At 37.1% G+C, this 27,488-nt stretch overlaps 1 protein-coding gene across 1 annotated transcript; it reads right to left on the bottom strand.

Annotated features, from left to right (window-relative positions):
* Window positions 1-5,567: 5,567 nt before the first annotated feature.
* LOC753022 (protein rolling stone) lies at window positions 5,568-24,693 on the bottom strand. The gene is made up of 3 exons (XM_030992081.1): window positions 24,227-24,693; window positions 14,462-14,696; window positions 5,568-7,740 (listed from the first exon to the last, which is right to left on the bottom strand). The coding sequence occupies exons 1-3, from the start codon at window positions 24,314-24,316 to the stop codon at window positions 7,208-7,210; spliced, it is 858 nt and encodes a 285-aa protein (XP_030847941.1). The 5' UTR covers window positions 24,317-24,693; the 3' UTR covers window positions 5,568-7,207.
* Window positions 24,694-27,488: the final 2,795 nt, after the last annotated feature.

The raw sequence follows: 27,488 nt of genomic DNA, 5'->3' as shown, positions 1-27,488 counted from the left end.
GGTGTTGAGGTGTGCTTAATGTTGTCTATAATGCTAAAAAAACGGTTGTGAGAAAATAGATTTAACGGGAACTTGCTTTAGATCAATTTTATCTGCATATGGAGAATTAAAAATAGTCAATTCATATTAGGCCTTTGCATCTGTAAGGTGGTGATGCTCAATTAGATAGTAAGGAGAAATCGTTAGATCCTGATTGCCTGTTTATTACTCTACAGAGTGACAACTTGGAAATGATCTAGATGGTTAATTTAACAGAGCTCACTGGCCTCTTTTAATTATAAAAATTGATTGATATAACGACAAAATTAAACGAAATTAAAATAAAGCAATCAGGAACCCATTTTATATATGCATAACAAAATCGCAATATGACTTTCAGAAATAGATTTAAGGGCAATCTCAGTTGTTTAACTCTATTGTACTTAAGAAAACTTAAAATGCAAAAGTAGTAGAACTGTGTGTTTGGCATTGGTCGGTCAGTGATAAATCGGACATCATCTATCCATCTAAAAAATATCTCTCGTTTTTTTTTTCTCTCTCTCGCTCTCTTCTATCTCTTCTACATCTTTACTTTTTCTCTCTCTATCTCGCTGTTGTCTATGTGGTCAATAATTACCTTCCAGTCTGTCTGTCCGTCACACACATACACCCTTTTTATTCCCCCTTTTTTCCCTCCCTTCCTCCTATTATGTCTCGAACCCTATTGAGATATGAATATTTCCATGGAAAATGAACCCTATTTAAATCTCGGAATGTTGAACCTTCGGTTAAACGAACCTTTGGAATGATGCAACAATGTCAAAAAAATGAACCATCTGGTATGGTAAATTGATGTTTGGCATTGCGATTCTTCGGAATGACAAACCTTCGGAGAAACAAGTGTTCCATGAGTTACAGACCGGGCCACAGCCCAAGTGACCGACAATGACGGTTTTGTGGATTCTCTAGAGGGTTTGCTATACTGACAGCCCTTCAGGCCCTCAGTGCTGGTCTCGTAGGCTGGCGACTTAATAAACGCACCTTCAGAAAACTACCTTAAGGCCTAAAAAAAAAAATGTTGTATTGTCCTTTGCGACCGACCCCAAAATCTTGAATTCTATGGTCGGCTTTTTAATTTTTGTAAACATTTTTTTTAAATAGTATTTTAGAGAAAATAAGGCATTCTAAAGTGAAAAATATCAGCCCAATCAGGGCGAAAAAAGAAGAACAAAAAGTTGATAAAAAAAAAGGATTTCCGACAGACCGACCCATGTTTTGGCACTAAAATAAACATCCTTTTTTTTATAGGCCGAATGACGAGTGATTCCTTTTATTGGTACCATGCACATTACTTATCGGTTTTTCTTGTACCTTTATCTTGCCTTATATCACAAGATCATACAGTGCGTCCCAGAAAAAAGAAACCGAGAATTATCGATGTCATAACTTAATCACAATTATAATTTACAAATGACACATATTCGTAAAGCTTAGATCCTCCTCTTTCATTTGGTGCAACTCATATGATGCATATTTCACGCATGAGTAATTAATAACAATTTGAAGAGAGGAAACCAAAAAGTCATTTGGCGGGCGGTATCTGAATTTCAAAGAGAAAAATCACATTTCTAAAAAGTTCATTTTCTGCCCTTTCTTATGACACCTCAATCAGGAATAACAAATTCTGTTTGTTTAAAGTAAAGCTTGCTTTTTCATGATTTGATTAAACAAATTCTTTTTCACTGGCTGCCTGCCGTAGCAACTAACAGAGTTGACAAAAGACTTAACTCCGTTTCGTTGACGATCAACCATGCATCAAGTCTTACGTCTTCTTTGTGCGTGGAATATGCATCATAAGAGTTGCACCAAATGAAAGAGGAGGATCTAAGCTTTTTTTCTGGGACGCACTTGAAATTGCATAATAATCCCAAGATCTTTTAGTTTTAAATCATGTCATCACATCTCACGTCGTTTCGCAAAGTTGTTATCAGAATTTTAGTCTTGAATCTCGGTACCCTTTTTTTTTGGGGGGGGGGGGGGGAGTTGTTGTGGTTTGTTGATTTTTTTTGGCTTGTTAAAATGTTAGATAATTTTAGGGAAACTTTCGGGAAAATGTTGTTAAGACACCATTAAAAAAAACACGTGTTTTTCACAGTTGTAAGATATTCAACGTCCCCGCTTTACGTAGTCCAGAATCTGGCCGATTTAATTTTGATCTCTAGTCCATCACACCAACGCAATGCGACCTTCCACTACTTACTTGCTGACAGCCGAATATGGCGTGGACACCAGGCGAAAAGCTGGGCCCATAGGGCTGGTGAGCGTATGAGTTTGTTGATCACGCCATCTTCGGCGGCTTTAATCAATTATTGTAGGGAATATAAAGAACCGACCAGATTTTGGACTACGCTTTAAGTTTAATTACTCGGATTTCGGTAAGAAGCGGGAAATTCCATTCTTACTTTTGCTACAAGACATTACTATATCGCTAGGAAGAACAGATCTACTAGATTAATTGACTCTAAATAGAGCGATCCATCCGTATCATTTTTAAATAATTATCATTATTGTTCATGTTTATAAAATACGTACAGTGCGTCCCGGAAAAAAACGAAACCGAGAATTATCGATTTATCATGACTTAATCACAATTATAACTAATAAATGACACATATTTGTAAAGCTCAGATCCGCTTTTTTCATTTTTTGATGCAACTCATATGATGCATACTTCACGCATGAGTGATTTTAAAAAAATTGAAGAAAATTACAAAATATTACTCTACCAAAAGCTGATAAAGTCATTCCCAAAGCATTCATTAATTCATCACCATAATCATCATCATCATCTTCTTCATCAGCATCATCACCATTGATCAAAGTAAAGTCCCCATTACACCAAACTAGTTCTCACTACGTTCTGGAACCGTCCTTGAAAATCGTAAAACGGTTTATGGTCGGGGTCGAATGTGTAAATAGTGTCTATAATACGATCCTAGATCGTACATAAACAGTCCTCAATACGTCCATCTCGTCTGTAACCCATCCACATTCAGTTCATATCAAGTTCAGATAAATACGGTGTGATGGGGGCTTTAACAGTCCTCAATACGTCCAACTCGTCTGTATTCCGTCCGCAGTCAGTTTAAACCAATTCTTAGCTAGTTCTACCTTGTTCACAATGTCCAAACCATTCTAACCAGTTCGCAACTTGTTCTAACTAGTTTGTAACCCGACCACCCCGTGCAAGGACAGTTCAACTCGTCCTCATCTCGTTCTTAGTGCGTTCGAACGCGCCCCTATAGGCTCGAGGGCTACAAAAACCCAGCGCGTTCTTGCAATTCCTCATTTCCGTTCAATAATGCTACTGATAAATATTGATGCTCGACCACGTCACGTTGTAACACGTTCCTAGTAGGACCGAAGTACGGCAATTCTGTTCGTAGTACGTTTATTTCGTTTTAATTACGTTGTCACTCCGTCTAATTGCAGGAGGGGAAACATTTTGAACAGGCTCGAAGTTATAGAACACCCTTCTCGTCCAAGCTAGTCCGAGCCCGTCCATGACGTTCTTAAATAGATAGTAAACAGATGCTACTACGTTCCTTCCGTTCGCAGACAGATTGAGCCCATTTGGCAACATTTGACAGAACGAAGTGAGAACTAGTTGGTGTGATGGGGGCTTCACTTGAATGTCTTGATCTGCACAGCTTGACGCGTTGAAGTTGGACGGGAATAGGGACTTTTAGATTTACACGACGAGAGCGTGGACTGCCGCGTGTGACATTGTGCTAAGGCACTGGGCCGTGCCTGGCTGTGCCTTAAAAGGACGTCACATGTACCTTAAAAGGATGTCACACGTGACGGACCACGTTCTTGTCGTGTAAATCTAAAAGTCCCTATTAAGGAATGGCAAGAACGCGCTGGGGTTTTATAACCCTTGAGCCACGACATGATTGCACTCGCTCTAGGAGCGTGTTCGAACGCATTAAGAACTGTCTCTGAACTGAGTTAAAATGGATTTGGTCGTATTGGGAACGAGGTTGAACTAGTTAATAACGGGTATAAATTGACTACGGACTGGCTTTTACTGCCTGGAAATGGCAAACTTACCCGATCTGAACTTGATATGAACTGACTGTGGACGCGGCACAACGGTATTGCTTTTTTCCTCCTCTTTTAAACAGCAACTCCACGTATGCCTAAAGATCTTGACAATCAATCTCTATTTCTGACTGATTTATAATCATGATCAGGATAATTATAGTATTATAAAGTAGATTTTGATTATAAGGGCAAATCTATTTTTCATCAGCAGCAATGGTTGAAATTCGTCTATACTTACGGGAACGCGCCTTCATTCGTTATGCCATACATGCATATCATTCTCTGCTTGGCGATAGATCTTTCTCTACTTCTGCACCCAGGTTGTGGAACAGTCTTTCTCAAAACCTACGCTCTTTCAAGGATATTGTGACCTGCTATACTTTCAAAACCCACATCTATTCCATATACAACTAGCCATAACCCCAGTCTTTCCCAGGTGAATCATGGGCGACATAGTCAGTCATTTCTAAGTCTCACCCATCAGTACATTTGAGTAGGCAGCTGGATATGGGCGGCCTACACATTCCCAGATTGGATTGGATAACTTCCTACAAATCTTTCACTATATTGAGATTTATTTGAATAATAACTACATATGTAGTGAAAGTAGCAAGGTAGTCTCTCCTATTTAGTACTCCTGTTTAAACAGCTGGAGTCAAACAAAATAGAAATACAAATAAGTCATAAGTCACCTTGAGCTATTATCACAAACATGTTTCAGGGTCGCATGTGAAAGGGTGACCGTCTACATGTACTTATACATTAGAAATAACCTTGCCCCTTTCACATATCAGTACATATTAATGAAAACAGTTCTAGAGACTTTGAATTTAAAAATCGTCATAATACACAAAAACTCGGCTTAATACACAAAAGGTTCTGTCGAACTAGCTCGGGCCCCTCCTTGTCACCAAATTTGGTAAAGAGTGGGAGGGGCTTAAATTGTATAAATACCGAAGCCAACCCGCCCCTTGGACAGTCGAAATCACCACGCATTCATCTTCTCATCAAAGTGATTGCAGAAATTCCCTCATAAAACCTTTACTTTCGAGGTAAATTAAGAAAAATCTCTCGGTTACTATCAACACACTTTTCAAGTTGAAGTCGCTCTTTGTCATCACTCTAGCTCTTTGTTCATGTCTGTGTCTTGTTGGAGTCACCCACTCAAGCCGTTGCTGTTTCAAAGGAAGGTCCGCAAGATGCATCAGGTTTCTGGGCAGGTTTATATTTATATATCATTTTGCTACTAATCATTGTAAATTTATACCATTGATGTCTCGTACACAAGTGCCGAAACGGGGTAGATATCCTCTTACAACGCCAATAAGGTAATTTAAGAAAGGTGTTTAATACATACATAATTTATGGCCTGACCCACATTTGGTGCTTCGGCCAAAACTTGGGTGCTCAGTCATCCCTTGCAGAAAATTATGAATAGCGAACCATCCGAGAGAAAACAAATGACTCTTTACAATGAAATAGATTTCAAGGTCACATAGATTATGGCCTTTTAATCATAAGTTACCAAATTTAGGTATAGGTTGTTTTTAAATATGCACTGTATATGTCTCTAGACTAGAGTGAATAGGCCATTTTCGTTATGTAACCAAATTTAAAATATAAGTCTTTGTGAAGTACCTCAATACTAATTAATTCATTCACCTGATAAGAATAATAGTATTTCAATATGCAGAATGTTTACTGCATATATTAGATGTTGCTAGGTATGTCAACGCATTACATTTGGTTACATTACGAAAATAGCCCATTGATGCATTACCATTTGGATCCTACTTTATTTGACGCTGACGTTTCTCTATATTTCAATAGGCAAGAAGGTCTGCATTAATATACCGGTTTACTAACATATTCACATTTATGGATGTTTCCTTCCTAGTAACGAGTTATTCCATTAACCTGTTATTCATGAATGAACTACAAAACTGGTAGTCCAGTCTGCATAAATTAGTTGATGCTTTGTCGGGCAAGCATCTGGCAACCTTTTCGGGTTGTCAAGAACAACATTTGTATCAAATTTTGAATATACATTTTGAATATGTTAGAAAACCGGTCTATTGGTGACAAATAATCTGATAGCTAGGCTTCTGTATCAAAATCAGTTTCTTCAATATGATTAGTATCAGCAAAGAGAATAATCAAGAACTCATGATAAAGGAAGAATATTGCATTAATGCAATAGAGAGAAAGGTCCTACAAAGTTTAAATTGCAATTAATCCACAAAGAATCGAAATCAAGAAGAATAAACTTAACACAAGTATTTAAATTCACGTTGTAATCGTGTGCATAATAACCCGACTTTCTTTAATATTCGTCAAATCAACCCTAAATAAAAAAGATTGGCGTAATAATAATAATAATAATAAAGTCATTTTTATATAGCGCATAATAATAAGCTCTCTATGCGCTTTACAACAATCAATTATATAATAAATTACATGATTAATCTTAAGATTTAATTATGCATGAATTAACAGAAATACATGTCGTATACAATGATGACTAAATCAGATGTAATATAAATGATATAAACTTATGAACACAATTATAATTGTTAAATAATTTCGGTCTTTTATTGTAGTAAGGAAATAACATTATTTGACATAAACTAGCGTATAATTACAGACTATTGGATGAACATAACAAATCCCCCCCCCCCAAAAAAAAAAAATCCGGGATGATGTAATTTTGGTTTTACTGTTATCTGTTTGTCGTTAATCTTTTAATGATTTTTGTTGTTGTTTAATTATCCCGAAAGTTGTCAGGGGCTTGACAGAAGTCGGCTGAGTTCTCTCCGAGGACGGTTCGGGGGTGATTCGGTTCTCGACAAAGTGAATATTGACACTGCGAGTTGATCTATAATTGTCGGTCCTGACCATGTAATTGGGGTAGGATCACGCAGAATCCAGAATCTTACGATAGGATGTGAAGTCAAGTTGATGCTTCGGATTGAAATACTGCTACGACTAGATGAGGGCCACACAACCGAAATCAAAGATGAACAACTATATTTATACCACATACCAATATAACTTTTTACAATTCTCGCCTGATTCTTCTGTCGATCGGCAAGATTACCACTGATCATGGTTATATAACATGTTACCTATCAGAAAGCTCCATATGAGATCCCGTGGTTGCACCATTTTCTGTGTTGGTTCCATCTAAAGCTGTATAAGATGGATTGACTTGATGTGTTGTCCATTCCCGAAGAAGATATAGCCCTTTGACTGCTGCTTGGCACACTATGGAAGCTCCTATCACTTCAACGACAAAGATCCAAGCCTGGCTAGGATCATCGCCAAAATCAAGTGAAGGATAGATGAAAGGTAGACCCCATGGGTTGGTACCGCCTGCCTTCCAGTAGAGCACAGCGAACAAGACGTAAACCAAACCAAGGCAGATCGGGTATATAGCATGAACAAAGCGGATAGGAACAGATGTTGTGAGGAGGTCTACTAGAGCGAAGATAGCTGGTAAGAGATGAAGATTAATATTCCTCACCATGTTAGCGAAGAGTATCTGGATGGAAGGTGTGGTGTAGTAGAGGATCCAGAAGGCGAAGGTTATCACTATAGAACCATTCAGGACCAGGTTGAATATAAACCACTGGAACTTGAGACGAGTTGGTGTAACTGCATGAGGAAAAAGAAAGAATCATTGAAATAATGACTATCAATTAGAAACAAAATGACACCATAAAGATTTAGCTTTCCAAATGAATTTGTGAGTACCAATATTCAAAATCTAGCACCCTATCAAATTCCAGTTGGATTTTAAAGTCATTTCAGACCAAAGACAGTGAACATTTTAAGATATCGTCCCTACCTAGCTAACTGTTTTAATTTGTATGTCCCCTCTACTAGTTTCTATTATCACGTCTACTCCTCATTCTTATGTGTGACTTGTCCTCATCAAGTACTATAATGTATCGGGCTAATTTTGGGGAAAATGGGTGTGTGTGTCCAGATAAAGATTATTGTTTTTCCGTAATTTTTAATCTTGATTTCATTCAACATGAAAACGATACAATGATTCTTCAAAAATATAATTCCTTTTCATCATAATAACATAATTCCAATAACTCAATACATGTTCAATTAATAGATTACGATCGAGAAAAAAGGGCAAATATCCCCCGTCACCCAGCCACACACACAATGTACACACAACAAACTACCCTGTAAGGACAGGGGGAGAGAGAGATAGTAAAATGACAGACAGAGAGTCAGACAGACATTATAGAGAAATACATAATTAGGAAGAGATCGAGAGTTAGAGTGTCTGTTCTCTGGAGAGGCAGGGGCTTATTACTTCTCACTTCTATCATAATTTCGCTTACGGCCGATAATTCTTCTTCTCCTCCACTTCTCCTCCTATTCTTCTTCTTCTTCTTCCTTTTGAATACAGACCTCTTTACAGAGTATTATCGTACTATACTGGGGGTGTGTGCAGGTGGACCACAACACCGGGGTTGCCCCCTACTCTTATACGAATAGTGCAGTGGGTTCTTAACGTGCAAAGGTAGTGACTCTTCTCTACACGGGGCCTCCATTTAACGTCCTATCCAAGGGACGGAGTGTTTTCCACTAGACATAACCTGCGTCTATGAACAAGGGAAGGGTTACGTTCTACTTCCTCTTCTTCTGCTTCTTCTGCTTCTTCTTCTTCTTCCACTGCTTCTTCTTTATTTCTTCTTTCTTTTCCTTTCTTTTTCTTCTTATTAAAACAGTGTTTTACAAAAGAGAGGACAAACTTAGGTTGATTATTTTGCATAACTCTGCTTTGCCCGGAAAGGCAAGATATCCGTTATTTGGAATATACAGAACACTAACGCGTGATATATATTTAATTCAAGGCAATTTTTTCATGTAGTGCGCAGATGAACTCTACATGCAGTAAAGAAATCTTTACATCATGATAAATGAAAACTTAGAATATTTGTGTACATGTTTCAAAATGTGAGAACAAGTTAAGCAGTAAACTCTTGGATAAGTTCTAAACAATAGGTGCTACACAATAACGTATATGAAGTTAAAACAAATCACAATACGTTTTAATGTTGTCATTTCGCATATAGCAACATTTTTTTTGCACGTATACACTTAAAGAAACAGGAGGAGGAATCCATACAACTCATTATTGTATTCATTTATTCCCATTGTTGTATGTTTGTACATGTACCAGCATTTTTATTTGATTGATATCTGATACAGAAATGTCTACACAAATCCTTGAAGATCGTAACACAATATGCAAACAAAGAGAATATTATTTATATCAACAGTCATGTATATTAAAAATTGCTCATTTCCCAAGCTGCCTTAAAGGTACCCTGTCCCATTTGCCGGCCAAAAAATGAAAAGGTTAAATTCCAACGGCATTTGGAAGATAATACTTATTTAGAACCCCCCCCCCCCCAACAAAAAAAGAAGGGGGGGGGGGGCTTGAAAATGTCTTTAAGTGGGAAAATAATGACTATTAGTTGTCAAATCGACTTAAAAGCTATAGAGCCAGTAAGTAATAGTCTGATTTTCAGACCATTGTACCAAATGGTCGTACGTCTTATGCTGCGCAAAGATTCAATCGGTTTAATTTTGGCCATTACAAGAATTGAGTTATTGATGTAGACAAATGCTCATGTACCCTTCACACCTCATTTTATGTATGTTATTACCAAAGAAGAAGAAAAAATAACAGTCAGTCACTCAATAGTGTCTGTCAGTAAAGTCTAGCAAGTAAACGGGTTTCCTTGCATATTTTGAATATTAGGACACTGCTAACGTTTAAATTTCACAGATAGGACATACATGACATATTAATAATTCCTGCAAAGTTCTACATAATTTGATGTTGGCTGTAAAAGGGACATACACTGTCGCTCATAGAGTTGGAATATTTTAGTTTTACCCCAATTTATGGAATTATTTAAAAAATAATTTAAAAATAATAGATCTAGATAATAGAATACATTGTCAGATTTTATTGAATAATAATTTGCCAATGTGTGTTTTGCGTGACTGCTAAAGCATGTGTATGCTACTATGCTTATCAACTAGGGGACCTACGCCCTTAAGTCATAAAATAACAGTAATGAGGATTAATGCCCCACAAAAGGGCACTAAAAAATCCTCTGTGTGCCCATGCCTTGAGCCATAATGCATGGCCGTCCAGAGGATTTTTTTATTGAAAATTTATTGCATTTTCTTTTTTTAAATTTATTTATGGAAACTGCCCCCTATACCCTAGCCCCCGCTGCGTACAGTTATGGTTCAGTGACAAAGCAATGGCCTCGTAACTGTGAGGAACCAGAATCAAAACCGTGTCGATGTGCTATATTAGTGAACTTTTGTGGGGTATTAAGCACTAGAAAAATTAGCCCCTGAAACACTTCTGCTTTCGAGAAATATTTAATATAAAAATTTACCGGTGCTCCCGGTAAATTTTGATAAATTTCAATTAGCGCCTACTGCCGTACAATGGTAGCTGCGACCATGAACATCTCAGAATAAGTAGATGTGATATATAATTTCCAAAACGGGAATAGCTAATCGGTCGATTTTAGTCAAGAAACATCGTTGTATAACTTAATTAATATATTGACCTTGAGAGGGAGCTATACAACATAACAGTGAATTATTTACAATTTCATAACTTTAGACTCGATTTCAACTGCGACAACGATCATTTAATATTGTAGGATCGCATATGCTTCCAATATGTTCATTTAAACCAAATTCATGACCCCATACCAAAACTTTGTATTACCTTTAACACGAATGACAGCCTTCCTATACAGTGCGTATCAAAATAAAGTGTACTAAACTTTTGTAGGTTCTTATTAAAAACGTATGACCTATGTGACCTTGAATCATATTTCATGACGAAGGGTATGAACTAATCCCCTGTCTAATGATTTCATATTCATAATTGCGCTGCTCCGGATGCTTGGGCAGCAGGCTTTTAAAGATGTATTGTTAAAGTCCTCTTGTACCAAGTTTGGGCTGAAGCAATGAATGTGGGTAAAATGCCATTAGGGGTTTTTCGTTTGTCACGTCGACATAGTCGACGTCAAATATGTGACGTCATTTCGGCGATCTGCGCATGCGTCGGGTCGTCTGGCGTCGTCAGGCCACATTTGCGAACCCGTTCATCGATGATTTGAGGTTCGTCAGACAACTAATGACCCGTCGTCAGAATGGCGTCATCTTGCTACATCGCAGCGTAAATCAGAAAGTAAAAAACAGAAAGAGAAAGTGATAGAATGATTAAAAAAACAAAGAATAACATAAGAAAAGGTGATAGAAGGAAGAAACAAAGAATAACATAAGGAAAGACAGAAACAGAAAATGATAGAATGATAAAAACAAAGAATAATATGAGGAAAGATAGAAAGAAAAATGATAGAATGATAAAAACCACAATAACATTAGGAAAGACAGAAACAGAAAATGATAAAGAATAGACAATGGAAAGATAGAAGAGAAGATGAAAGATAGAAAAACAAAGAATAACATAAGGAAAATAGAAAGAGTATAATAGAATAATAAACGAAGAACAAAATAAGAAGAAGGAGAAATTGAATAAGCGCGTGCGGGGCCCATTACGTCATCGTGTAGAGAACGGGTGTCGACTTAAAACGAAAAGGGTTATAAGGTAGTGAACAGGACGAGTGTCTGACGCCAATTCGCATCGTTAGAGGACGTGAACGACGTCCTCGTCCACACAAACGAAAAGCCCCTATTATTATGTGTGTGTGTGTGTGTGTTATATCACTCCAAAACAATTGCTCACCTATTTACATTGACTATTAGACAGTTGAAAAGAAAATGTGTTAATATCAACTTAAACTCAAGGAAATGCTTGTTACAAGCAACATTTATGATTTTCTCTTCGATATATATGATGACAATGTTGACTTCATTCGCATCACTTGTATAAGGTAACCCTTCTCATTCAGTGATAAAAAATGGATACAGTTTATTTAGGATGTTATCTTTCTTATGAAAGTCTACTGTTAATTTCTGTGATACTTATCATCATATGTGTTTTCTCTTGCATGTGGGTCAAGTAACCTTTGAGTTTTCACTCGCTATTCGAAATAACACATAATGCTCATTATGTATTTGAAATGGCACAATGGACAAATGAGCAGAGGAGACTGAGATATCGTGATACAAGAAGTTAGTAGTAGGATGTTCAATATAATTAAAGGTTATCCTGTGGATCGAAACAAGGTTCTGTGAAAGCCTATATACACTGTATCATTTTAAACAATAAAGCACACTGGGCATAAGGCATAATTTAACTTTTACAAGGGTTTAAGACGAAAGAAGATCATGCACAATGGCCGGATACCCACATTCGTTCCATCAGCTCAAATTTGGTACAAGGCGATTTTGACAACACTTTTTAAATTATCCTGGTGCTCGGTCACCTGTATAGCAGAATTGTTTGGACAGAAAACAAGTTACTCTCCATCGTAAAAACACATTACAAAGTCATATTGGTTATTACTTTTTAATTAGGAGCTACACTTTTAACACAAAGTTGAGTACACTGAAAAAACGAAACCGAGAATTAACGATATTTTATCATGAATTAATCAAAATTATAATTAATAACTGACACATATTTGTGAAGCTGAGATCCTCCTCTTTCTTTTGATGCAACTCATATGATGTATATTTCACGCATGGGGGATTAAAAACAATTTGAAGAGAGGGTACCAAAAAGTCATTTGGCTGGCGGTGACATTTATTAGTTATAATTGTGATTAAGTCAGATAAAACATCGATAATTCTCGGTTTCGTTTTTTCTGGGACGCACTGTATATTGACTCTATACCTCTAAACCATATACATGTAGCTCTACATTGTCGTTCGTGTCATCAGTATAACACATTTCAAAACATTTTGAGAATGTTTTTTTTGGTAAAAATACCCACTCTATAGTTACTCTATCCCTCCAAACCATATACATATTATACTTTTTACACAAAGTTGAGTGTCATCAGTATTCCAGTTATGTTCAAGCCCCTTAAATACTTTTCAAATTGTTTCAACTTGATCTCCTCCAAACAAAAATATGAAAATTATAAAAATTACAGTAGCAAGGAAACACCCGCCTTTTTTTGCGAATAATTGGGAATCGTTAAAGTCTAACTAAATCGACTTAATAATAATAATTGTAATGGTACTGGTTTTATTGAAAATTCATTTGCAGCCAGATGGCTGAATTGCAGAATTTTGTACACTGTAAAAACATAAATATGTATACAAACATAAATCGTATTAAGACATATCACACAGTGAATTAATTTTCTAAATAAATCAGTGTACACATATATATATATATACATATTAATAACATTCGCTTAAAATATAACAGTTGCTTAAATCTATTCCACAATCATCATAATATGGCTGGAGGAAAATAAAGAAGAGAGGTAGGGAGGATAATAGTGCAGACAGCATAGGAGATCCAAGAAAAGTACGAGATAGATAAAGACAGAGGGAGAGAAAGGGAGAAAAGGAGATAAAGCGAGAGATAGAGAGATATGTATAAAAGATAATGCTGAGGATGAGAGTGAATAATTATTTTGTATCACGTTTTTACCCCTTCATCTATATCTTTATGGATTTTTTTCGATTGAATGTATCATGATTCATACATTAAATAATGATATAAACCTATATACCCACTTACCAAACCGTTCTCTGTCTATACATCTATATATTTATCTCTCTCTTACCCCTCGCCCTTCTGTCTCTCTCTCCCCTCTCTCTCATACTCTCTGTGCTGTGTCTTTTGACTTTGGCGATCGATTTGTTTTCTACCTATTTCCTTTGTCTCTGTCCTTCTTCGGCAATAACCCTGGCTGTGAATCCCTCTTCCCATGCAAGCCATTCAAACTATCCATCAAATCTACTTCTGTCTCTATTCCTCTTCCCCGAAATCTTTTCCAATTTTTCAGCCCCTCCTCTGCCTGACTTCACTTCCCTCTTCTGTCACTTCTCTGCCAGTTTTGTGGGTTTCATTTTTCACTCTCTTGTGTTATGTATTATTGCTTTTTAACATCTTCATGATGGTAAAAATTGGTTTTGGTTGTTTACAATAGGTCGCCCAGTCGTTACTGAAGTAAAATATGGTTTGATGCCTTTTCATTATGACCATACATGTCAAACATGGTTTAGTATATGATAATGTACGTGTATATGAACATATAAAATAAACATTCAAATATATCCAATAAAATATAATCGAATCAAACCAAAACAGGATTGCATTCTGAAAGATTCTTCGAATGGGGTATTTAATTTTGAAAGTTGAAAACATGAAAAGCATTAATCTTACCTTCTACTAAATCACCTCTGTTTTTGAAGAACAAATACACATCTACTAATGTATTGATGAACGCAACCAAGACATAGAGGTTGAATATCAGGTACACCCAGGTAGTTAGAAAGATAAAGGTTCGAACCCCATCAAAGCCATTAATTGTTGTCACCAGATCAAAGATCATATACGTCATGAAATAGAGGAAGACGATCGAGCGATAGATAAAGTAGAGAACAACGTTGACGCCGCACTGTTTGAAACAACACAATGAAAAGAATGTATTAATATTGTGGAAGTATTATAACTGTAATTTCTGATTAAATTGTATAGACAATTTCACATTCAAAAGTATCAAGAAAAAAAAATTGAAATTCCAGATAACTGACCATGTAAACGTTGTAAAAGCCTTAAGATTTTTGTAATTAAAATTAAACTTAAATAGGCACCTAATTTTCCTCTCTTTCTGCCAACGATAAGAGTGCATTTATCTTTAGCATGGAAACCAACAACCCTGTAGATAACCATGGATGTCGCTAGAACACTTGGAGTGGGGATGTGAGTGTGACACCTCGATTTGCAAACATGTATGTTGCACCGTAATTTACGCTCCCCCTCTACAGTTACACATTGATTATTACGACCACGTTAAAATTCGAATTGTATATAAAGCCCACCGCACACCATATGTTACAACTTCGGTCCGGCCTTGGTTGATCTTGCAAAAATTATCATAAGATATGAACATCTTAAACGAAATCGGAGATGTTGATTTTTGTCTTTCAGTCGGGCACATTTTATTTAGTTTTTGTTGCATTTTAACAACGGCTTCGGTATACTTTAAATCATCAGTTGTATCTTATATGGCGAGGTAGCAAAAAAATGGGTAAAAATTAACGTTATGTAGTTTGGAACAGGGCATTTCAAATAGTTTTTATCACAGACCTGAGCTTAATATTTATCCCTTACCTATATCTTCTCTTAAACATCAGCGTAAAGCATCATTACAGTATCTATTGTGACTCTCCAATATCGGGGAACGACCTTTTTTTTATATGAAGAGGCCAATGCAATTAACAGATCTGTTATAACTCTAAAGTTAACGTATACAATGCGAGAGAGCGTAGCGACCGACCTATATAGAGATGTTACATTTTTGAATAGTAAGGGCAGTGTAGAGCCGAAATATAGAGTGCTCTAGCCCAATGTTTTTCATCCTTTTTACAGTCATGGCATATTTTTTTAAAGGGGAAGCCCACCCTGATATCAAGTGGTTTTGATTGAAGAAAATAAATGGGAGGAAAAGGACAGTCAAAGATTAAGCAAATTCCGATTAATAAAAAAAAAAATTGGAGAGGAGCTCGCAAAATCCTTTTTTTTTTATTCATCAGACTGCTAAGAAAGCATAAATGCTTGTAAGTAAGCAACCAGACGGCCGACGGCTTTAGGTCCTCTCCGAGGGACCTGGTAATGAGGATTAATGCCTTACTAAAGGGCACTAGCGCATCGAACCCAGGTCACCGGATTACGAGACCACTGCTCTACCAACTGAGCTACCGGGCCTCCTTATTTGGGCATCTTGCTGCCCGAATGTGATAATATTCGGCACCTCGCTGTCTAAAAGATATTCAAGCACCTCGTTGCCCAATAAATAGAGGAATTAAAGCACGTCACTACCTGAAATCTTTAGTTTGTAAATGTTAATGTTTGTAAATGTTACGGGCGAAGAAAAAAGACACTTATTTCTTTTAAAAAGTTATTTCTTCATCAAAATACCTAGCACTTTCTAATATTTTGTTTTCACGCAATTGACGTTTATTTCAAAATGAATCCAAGGTAGATATTAAATAAATTTCTCTCGCGGTATCCCGGTTGGATAACGCTGCTATCGCCTTATTATGCTAACATTTCTGTAAATAAAAAGTTAAAGACCCAGGACGCCCTTGAGTTTTCAACAATTTAGAGCTTTCAACATGGGCGTCATGAGCGACAGAAATTGTAATTATCTCTCGATATTCACACATCACTTATCATTTAATTTCGGGAGAAATCTTTTATCTTTCTGTCTTAAAAATAATGTCACAGAACTGTTCTTCCCAGCTATTGCTCTTTGTTCGTAGGCAGTCTTCACATTCACATGTTGTTCCAACTCATCGGTAATGTAATCTGTACGTTTATATTTAATGTTCATGTTCTTCCCCCCCCCCTCCGTTTCCTTTTCTCTCTCTCTCTCTCTCTCTCTCTCTCCCCCTCACACACTCTCCTTTACCTCTCTCCATCTATCTTTTCCTCTTTTACCTTCCGTATTTTCCCGTTTCTCCTCTTTCTTCCGTCGCTTTCTTTCTTTCCTTTTATTTGTAGGCTGCCAAAGAGGGGTCCTCAGCTGATCCCCCACCCCAATCTGCCACTGATTTATACATTTATGTACGCATTACGCCTGGCTTGTGGTGGAGTCGGGTTTCCATCCCATTCAATACGTTGCCGACCCGTTACCCAGTTTTTGTTTAAATCTCTCTCTCTTCTTCTCTTCTACCTTATTTGCTCTTTTCCCCTCTTCCGTCGCTTTTTCTCCCCCTTTTACTGCCGTCAAGGAGGGGGGGGGGGGGGGGGCAGGGGTGCACCCGATTGCCATCCCTGAATCCTCCACTGTTAGATGGTAGTGTTGTTTGCTATATTAACCCAAATTCGATTTAAACTCGCAGGAATTATTTAGAACATAAGGACCTGGGATATTATAGTATGAAGTAAGATTTAAACATTTAAATTTTCAATAAATTATTACTGTTTATTGACCTCTTAATTTTTCCACTGACTTCTTTCTAAAGCAGAACTTCAACTTGAAAAAACCTTTACTCTCGACTTCGAATGTTATTATTCTCGGGCACTTTAATTGCAATATGCTCACTTGTAACCGAATATCATCTAAACTGAATAATACTTGTATGTGCACCTACCTGCAATTGAATAAAAAAACCCAACTAGAATACAAAATAATAGAACCGCATGGATCTGATTTTACTGCATTTTGAGACGAAACGTTTGAATCGCAATGCGGTATAAATGGGACTCAGCGATCATCAAAGTAAAAAAAAAATATAGGCATCTGTTTCTCTTATGCTATAATCTTATTCTTTTAATACAACCTACTTAAAATTGTGATGATTGTTAAATGTTATGTTAAAATGTAACATTTTGTTTGTATTTATATATTTATTTATGTACATGTATATGCACCTTCGAATGTCCGAAGACAATAAACTAATCTTGAATCTTGATGCGAGTCGAAACGTTCTGATACGATTTGATGCGCTTGGATGCGGTATTGTCACGATTGGTCAATTTCAGGGGACACGATCTGGTCTCCCGTTCAGATACGATCATAATACGTTCCGGTATGATTGTCCAGATTGAGTCTACGATTGGGTCTCGATGTGACACGATCATCACGATCGGGGTCCCCAATTTGGGACGATCGGGTCGCGCAGATACGTTCGGATACCTTCCGAATACGGTCATCACGAACTGATGCGCTCTGTTGCGACATGATACGATTGTGGTCGCGATGTCTTCCACGATAAGGGTCCAGAGTGATCACGAATTGAACTACGATTGGACCCCGACGGATACATTACACAGGCCGACTGACCACGAAGTTCATGTTTCTTGAACTCCTACAATGTGACCACTACAACTCATAACCATTGATGATGGTAGTAGCTGAGGATGATGACATGCCATTTGCAGTATTACTGTATGCTTAAATTATCGCCAGAGAGATAGAAGACGATCATCAGCCAGACCAGCCAAAGCCCCAACCACAAAGGGCCAGGAGAGCTGCAGAACAGGCAGTTCTGGGTGCGACCATGGCTCACAGAGGAGAGGAGGCAACATTCTGGACAGTTCTCCAGCCTCCTAGACACCCAATTGAGGCTGAAAGATTCAGTAGCGTTCCAAAACTACACAGGGTTAACACCACAGCTCTTCGATGGAGGCTTGCAGCTTGCGCCAGCAACCGAGAGAGAACGCACCAGTTTTAGGCAACCCCTCTCACCAAGACTAAAACTGGCAGTGACACTGGAGACAACAGTCGGTCCATTGTGTGTGCCTTCAGGTGTGGAGTGTCCAGCATCTCAGAGATGGTTTCAGAAGTATGTTAGGCAATTGTGCAAGTGTACAAAGATTAGGTTTTTAAGCCTGCCTATGACCCCTGAAGCCTGGACAGCCGTAGCTAACTAGTTTGAGCAGAGATGGAACATCTACCACGCCATTGGGGCCCTGTACGGCGAACACATTGCTATCAAGAAGCCACCCCACACTGGCAGCCTGTACTACTATTACAAGGGCTTCTTTTCGATACCACTCCTCACTCTGGTAGATGCAGATTACAAGTTTGTGTGGATCGAGCTTGGTGGAAAAGGACACAATGTCATGTCAGATGCTCAGGTATTTGGCGACTCTGAGCTGTTCAACGGCCTTGTAGAGAAAGCTCTAGGACTCCCCCACCCTGTCCCTCTGACTGCAAGCCATGATGACCTCCAAGAAATGTCCTTCTTAGGATGGGAATGACTCCTTCCACTAAGGAACTACCTCATGAAGCCATTATGGCAGAAGAGGGACGGCCAGAGAGGAGAGGATTTTCTACAGACTCTCAAGGGGGAGGAGAGTGGTGGAAAATACCTTTGGGATCCTGGCCAATAGATTCAGGTGTCTCCTCGGGACTCTAGAGCAGAAGCCCTAACACTGTGAAGGGTATGGTGGAGGTGGCAGTGACAATGCACAACCTACTGAGGCAGAGGCATCCAGGCATTGCATCACAAGAGGCGGACCATGAGGCTGAAAAACCACAATGTAATTTTCCTATTCCATTCTATTTTCTACTTCTCCCTTCTCCTTTCCCTTTTTCTTTCCTTCTTCATCGATTCTACTTCCCTTTATACCGACAGGGGAGGCGCATTTGCCATAAGGAAATTGTGTCTGTGTATGTGTGTGTGGAGGGGAGGGGGGGGGGGGGGGAGGGGAGAGGTCACATTGAATTCAATATTATTATTATTTATTTCTTTTTTACTGTGATAGTTGCATTTCATATAGAAAATTATTTCCTGATATACCGATATAGTGTTAAATATTTAGAACATCTGTAACACATTTCGGAATACACAACAAATCATATTCACGAAGAAAAATCAGGCAAAGGCTACTTATTTTTCAATCGCTTGTTCATCACGTTTTGGAATGTGTGATCATTACGTTATGTAATCCGAACTCGATTTCTTTAAGATTCAGCAATACGATAGGGTAATTGCCCTTGAGTTGATATTTTGAAAGACTCAAGGGCAGCGCTCAAAATACACGGGGGCGGTGGGCGATTCGCCCCCGTAAGCTACATAATCGCCCCCGTCAGGTTGCTCACGGGGGCGATTGCAAAATTAAAAATCGCCCCCGTGGAATTTAAAATAAAGATTATCTTTTCTGTTATAACTTTAACACAATATTGAGTTTTAATTTTCAAACCTTAAACCAATGAAATGGAACTTAGATTAGCGTGCAAGATTTCTCGTTTTATGAGTATAGGCCTATTATTACCGATTCAGCTCGCAGTGCAGTGCCGCCGTCAGCAGTGGTTATAGGCCTACTCTGCGCCGTTAGTAGCGGTATGTGTGCACGCTACCGCGCCATGTCTGCTGGAGCTGGAGGCGATCGCGCAAGGGCAGAAACATGGTCATGGAGAAGTTTTTCGTTGTGAAAGCGTTAACCCGCTGAAATCTGGTGATTTCAAATGACCAGCAAATAATGAACCTCGACCAGTAAATCAATATTAGGGACTTTTAGATTTGCACGATGAGAACGTGGACTGCAACGTGTGACCTCCTTTTAAGGCAGTGCCAGTGCTTAAAAGGACGTCAAATGTGACTGCCAGTGCACGTCCACGCAAATCTAAAAGTCCCTATTAAGAAGAAGAGGAAGACCAATATCTCGTGGAATGATATGGTAACATGGGCAGATCTACGGGGGGGGGGGGGGGAGTGGAGGACTACTCTATTTTATTTTTTTCAGGGGGGGGGGGGAGTGAATGGCCGTTTTAGCATGACTTTCTTTTTAACTCTTACTTTCACCTATCTTAGATAACCCAAGTTTTTGGTTGCTGCGTTATATGTAGTTGATAATGCATGATTACAATAAAGAGAGAGAGAACCACCATCATTTTCCAATGCATTTCTTAGCGTCTCAACCCTAAAAAAATAGCAAAACTATTTTTGAGGAAAAGCATTATACTGAATTAAATAAAGAATAATAGCTTTATATTGGATCATACTAATACTGATACGGGCTAAAGACAATGTGGTATTTGTATAGAGGTATTCCAAAATGACATTCTGATAATCAACATTTGTTCTGGTATCATAAATGTATATACGCATAATACAACTGATCTTTATGATTTCTTAACGTGACATAGCTTCTTCTCCACCTGCAAACAAAAAAGAAAACAAGGTTATTTAATAAAAGGATCATGCGACAAATAATCATTGTGATTCAAATTGATGCAAGGATTTTTTTTAAATAAGCAATGCTTTTCACCAGAATCTTCTTTGTAAAAACGACTTTTACAAATCTCAGCCATGCAAATCTGCCACTGTGTTGTAAGATCACTTTCAGATTAGGAGAAGTGTATTCTTTAATGAGTATTTTACATTGAATGGAACGTCTCAACTCAGTAAGCATGGCTGAGATTTGTAAAAGTTGTTTTTACAAAGAAGATTCGGGTGAATAGCAGTGCTTATTCAAACAAATATTCGCATCAATTTGAATCACAATCATTATTTGTCGCTTAATCCCTTTTAATGACCTTGTTTTCTTTCTCGTTTGCAAGGGGAGAAGAAGATATGTCACGTTAAAGACATCATAAAGATCAGTGTTGTATGCGTTTATATTATATACACAGGCCAGTAACAGCTATGTAGCTTGTAAATTTGTAAGAGGGAAAATGCTGATTGAAATGATAATGATGAAATAGCAAATAATTGAGGAGTATCATAGGTACCAATTCAAGGGATATTTGTATAAAAAAGAGCCCCCGTCAGTACTAAAAGAGCCCCCGTGAGAAGGCTTACGGGGGCACTTTTTTTGGGGGGGGGGGAAGAGCCCCCGTGGACAAAAAATTAATTTGAGCCCTGCTCAAGGGGTTAAATACAAATTTTTATTCAACCATGATAAAAAAACGGTTTCCCACTTTCGCTTCTATTTTGATTAAGACCGAGTTCAATAAACATGGGCCCAATAATCTTTCTTTCTTCCTTTGTTAATGTATTTATATATATGTGTATACAATGTTATATTATCGCTGATGTAAAACATCTTTCAGTTTCAGATATAACTGAGATATGTTAACAAAGTATTTTTAAAGACTTAAAATGGAACATGTTTTATTTATTTTACTTTTAATTACTTGCATTACTTGCTCGACATACATTTATTACTGTAAAAGGTTATCGTTTTTACATTGCAATCCTGTGATCCTATAGTTTAATTATGAAAGAAATATCACATGAAAACAGCGTACAAAGATTGTCCTTCTCATCCGTCATGAGAAAATTATTATCGTAATTATTATTATTATTATTATTTTTATTAGTATTTATATTATAGATGGTTCAAATTTTGCTGTTAAATTTCATCTTTTAATTCGTCAATGACAATGTTTATTACCTTGAATCTATAATTATTATTGCATAGTTTATGTGTACAGAAATGTTTCAAAATCTGCTTTGTAGCTAGACCCTGATGAATAAAAATAGTAAAATCACTGATTAATATTTAGTCAAGAAAAATACTAGAATAGATACAAAGGAAAGCCAAATGATGTTCTTTCTCGGTAAAATGAAGAAAGCCAATGTGGGCAATACATCTCCGTCCTTATTAACGTCTGTTTAGCAAAGTATTCTGCTTTTCAACTTGACATATGTCTACATGCGTATTTGTCACCAGATGACAAAAGGAATGAACGATCATGACAAATTACCCCAACGCCTGTTTTATGAGACTCCCCTTAACAGCAATAACATCTGTGTGAGGAGCGTATTTATCAAGAAAGTCCCTTGTCATGATGAATGATGAGAGGGTCGTCAGACAAGGTTTTTTTTCCTTTGTTCAATTTATATAACAGTACCGTGGGACATTTCCACGAAGATTGTGAGTGTATGGGCATTAGGATAGATTCAAGTTGAAGTTTATTAATTCCCCAAACATAATAATCGACTTTTAGAATTGTGTCTGGTAAAATAGAAAATATTCTTTTGGTCCTAAAGAATGTGTACATGTAGTTTTAAACTTTCTTGGGATTGTAAGATTTGTGTGTGAACATAGTTTATTAACGGTGTAAATTTTAAATAGCAATAGTCAGATGGCCAGATACTACGAACATCTATACTTACAATTGATATATTTATTTCATGTTGATTCCTGGCATATGTTAGAATTTAAATATGTATTTCATGCAACCGCTACTCACATAACTCGGAATTTGATTCATCTTAGTTTTCATATTTACAATCCCAGCTGTGTTATGTAAACGGCATCTCAAGTATGATCCATATCTTGCGCTTCTCTATTTCGCCGCTAAATATTTTCTCACGAATTGGGCAAAAAAACACCCCCCCCCTTAAAAAGTCTTGGCTACGCTCTTGGTTCATTAATTACAACTATACCATAAGTCCTCGGACCCAAGCAATCAATAATTCTTGTACCTTATTTTGAATCATTTGTACCTTATTTTGAATCATTTGTACCTTATTTTGAATCTTTCTTTTTTTAACCTTATTTTGAATCATTTGTGCCTTATTTTGAATAATTTGTACCTTTTTAACCATCTCACGTCTTAGGGACGTTGCGCATCAAACATTTTTTGTATATGCTTTGTTCCTACTATGTATTAATATATATTGTAACCCACTGAATTTTATTATCTGCAAACAATTATTTTGCATGGTGAATAAATAAAACAAACAAACCAACCTAGGAATAATATTTAAATCCCTATTGACAACTCATATACTGCTAAATAAAAGTTCGTATTGCCTCAAAATTCAAGTAGTTATCATGTTATAGGCCTAGCTTATTCTGATTAAAGCTACATGCACTCGAACTCAAGCTCAAAATAGATTTATTGTATCATCAGATAAATGGAAATAACAGCTGATATTCTATTCATTTGTATCGATTATACAAGAGTAGGCATGAATGAAAAGCAGTAAATTCAGCATCTGGATTGAGCAGTCTGCTGCTTTCATATCTGGTAAACATGTGAACACAGATTGTAATTGTTCAATTTAATCAGATAAGTGTATAACATGTAAGTCATTTTTGACAAACACGTTTTCTCACTTCGGTTCTATTGTATCCACCATTGTGAACTAATTCATTACTGTAATTATCATTATGATTAATTTTAGAATTTGTTCGTAAAGAAACAGATGATGAACTTCAACCTTTCTTTTTATTCAAGTCCATTTGAAAGACGCAGTAAGAATATACGTTTGCAACAATAAGTATGAACTCTTCTGTATCGTATGTCTATTGATAAATACCTACATGAATATCTTTCGCAAATTTGATTTTGTTATAAGACTGTTGCGATGATACGCTGCAATGATGATGATGATGATGATGAACAGCATTTGTATAGCGCCATATATCTGTTTCAAAAAACATTCAAAGGCGCGAGCTCCTCCAATAAAATTAGCATTTAAATTAGCAATAAATGAAATAAGAATGACCCAATCTTACCTGTGGCACGTTGATTGTTGGTGAAGTATCTGGTTGAAAACCAAAATCAGAGCATTTCAGTGACCAGCAAGTCCGTGATTGTGCTTCCATTTTTATCCCCTCTTACTACAATCCTCTTTCTCCAGCTCAATTCGACTGAGGACCAGATTATTAGGATGGTCGAGATATCCTCTCGTTTGATACAAAGAATCAACAGTGTCTTCTTTCTCTAGCTCAATTCGACTGAGGACCAGATTATTAGAATGGTCGAGATATCTTCTCGTTTGATTAAAAAAATCGAAACAGTATCTGTCCGAGTGTAAACAATAACGACAGTCAATACATCATAAGCCTGCAGATCCGGTTCCTCCAAGTATCATACCATACACTGATACCAGCACTGATACATGCATCACCTACCAGCACGCAATATTGAATGCCAAATGGTTTCGTGTTAGATTGATTTGAAATGAATCGATTTACTTTTCTCATTCATGCAATATGGTTCGTCTACCACAAGCCATGGATGGAAGGTGAGCGTTCACACATGGCGGTTGATGGGACTAAAACTACTAACACGCACATGGCCCCGTTTTACAAAGAGTTGATATGAATCGCAACTTATTAATTCAATCGCAATTATGTACATAACTGCAAACTTGCCTTGATCGGAAGACTCGCGATTGATTTGAGTCAACCGCAATTCTTCATAAGACGTGGCCTTGCTGTATCAATTACGAATAATATCAATCATAGGCCTATACCGTGCGTCCCCCAAAACTATACACTTTTGAAATGGCTGCCGAATAAAAAATATATGATTCTGTAGGAAAAGTTTCAAATGTATGGAAAACATGGAAATTACAACATGTACCATCACCTCATCCTGTCTCCGATGAGCACACTACTGAGTCTACCAGGGAATGTTACAATGCTACATTAAAAAATGCAATTCCTGTTCCCTCAAGCATAAAAGTTTGGTTTATAAGATGAATTTCACTCAGCAAATCATGAATGTATCATATCACCCTCAAGTTTGTAAGCTCCAAAGGATTTACCTCTCACATATTGGAAGGCTAATTCCTGCGCAACCTAATTTTCATACCCTTTACAAAAGTGAGCAGTGCTCACCCAAGCATGAATTATTTTCGGACTGTTGGTGTCATATGAAAATTGAGTTTATGAGCTTTCCATACATATAAAAGTTTTTCCCCAGAATCATATATTTTTTATTCGGCAGCCATTTCAAAAGTGTATGTTCTTTTTTTTTTTGGGGGGGGGGGGGGGGAAGCACGGTAATGTAAGAAAACATAATCGGTCAAAGAGCTAACAACAAATAAAAATTATGATAATAATAATAATAATAATGATAATAATATTCCGCGTTTATACAGCGCTTATACACTCTTAAAACTGAAATGTTGAATCACCATTTAAAAGGGCCGAGGAGTGACAACTCTTTCAAAATGGTAGATTGACACTTTGAACATGCTGGATCCAACCTTTATAGTGTTGGATCCAGCATGTTCAAAGTGTTAATCTACCATTTTGAAAGAGTTGTCACTCCTCGGCCCTTTTAAATGGTGATTCAACATTTCAGTTTTAAGAGTGTAAGCTTATAATGACGCCACGCTGCTGGATATGATTACTATTCTGCACATTTAAGGTATATGTCCCATTTGCAGGCCAAACGAATTAAAAGGTTAAATTCCAATATAATCACTTCTTTCGAAACAAAAGGGGTGGAAAATGTCTTTTTGTGGGAAAATGACCACGATGGTTGTCGAATCGACATAAGTGATAAGTAATTGCGATCACTTATGTAAATAGTCGTATGTTTTGTGCGGCGCAAAGATTCAATCAATTTAATTTTGGGACATAGCAAGAAGTGGGTTATTTATGTAGACAAATGCTGCATGTACCTGTTACAGCTCATTTTATGTATTTTATTACCAAAGAAAAAAAGAAGTCGGTCAGGCACTCAATAATGTCTGACAGTGAATTCTAGAAAGTAAACGGATTTCCCTGCATAATTTGAATACTAGGGCGTTGCTAACATTATAATATTAATGATTCCTGCAATGTTCTACAGAATTTGATGTTGGCCGTAAAAGGGACAAAGTATCTTTAACTACGTACGCATCCTACTAGGCACCTGCGTAAGTAACTAAAATCCCTGAAATAAATGACGAGCCAGGATTAGAAACGACGACCTTGGCATTCCAAGTCAACCACTCGACTACGAAACGATTTCTAATCGAAAGGACTTTATTTTAGAATTGGGGAAATAAATCCACTCATTTTACTATTAGTGAAGTGGTTTAAGCACTGGAATCACTAATTGTAATTGGATTAGCATGGAAACACTCGAAAAACAAAAGGTGTGGGTTTGGGCCCCGGCACGTCACTTATGTCCTTGGGCAAGGCATTTATATACATTGTTTCTCTCCACCATGCAGGTGTTAAATGGGAACCTGGTATAGGATGTAAACGTAATTGAAGTTGGAGCTGAAGGAGTGAAGAATGTGCACTTTAATGTGCAGAAAAGTAATTGAATCAATAATAATAATATTAATATTTAATTTGTATATAGCGCTTAATACAAATGTCTCTAAGCGCTTTACAAATATACTATTAACCAGGTCAGGTAAGGCCTAACGAAAAAAAATGGTGCATTGCCCTTAGCGACCGACCCAAAAATCTTGAAATATATGTCGGCTTTTAAATTATTTTATTTTTTAAACTTCTTTTTAGAGAATTTTTTTTTAAGCATTCAAAAATGAGAAATATGCACAAAGAGGAAGAAAAAAAAAGTAAAAAAGAAAAAACCTTTCCGACCGACCGACCCACGTTTTGGCCCCTAAAGGTCAATAATACAACATTTTCTTTGTTTTAGGCCTAATGAAAAAGTGCTATGTATAAAGTCGCTACTATTATTCTCATTTTTGTACGAGCATGTTTACTATTGTGTTTCCAATAGGCGTCTTAATTCACCTTTTTAAATAAAAGATAAAAAGGAAACTCGCCACCTCCCAAGAAGGAACTGACGCTCAGAGCCATTAACTGATGAAAATCTTGGCATTCCTTAAATAAATATTATAGGACTTCGTTTAAAATATATCACAATCATGTTCCATTAACAGCGATTTTTGTTATGACGCATAGCCCTACTCTTGTGAACGTAAACTTTAAGAATCATTATTCATGGAGTAATCACGGTAAAAATTGTAAAGGTATACTACACACTTAAACATTTTTTTTTCTAGAATTACTTATTAAGCCG

Source organism: Strongylocentrotus purpuratus, unplaced genomic scaffold (assembly GCF_000002235.5).
Source record: "Strongylocentrotus purpuratus isolate Spur 01 unplaced genomic scaffold, Spur_5.0 spur5_scaffold_2, whole genome shotgun sequence".
NCBI classification, from domain to species: Eukaryota; Metazoa; Echinodermata; class Echinoidea; order Camarodonta; family Strongylocentrotidae; genus Strongylocentrotus; species Strongylocentrotus purpuratus.
Note: the sequence above shows the minus strand (reverse complement) of the source record. Positions and strands in the feature narration are given on the sequence as shown.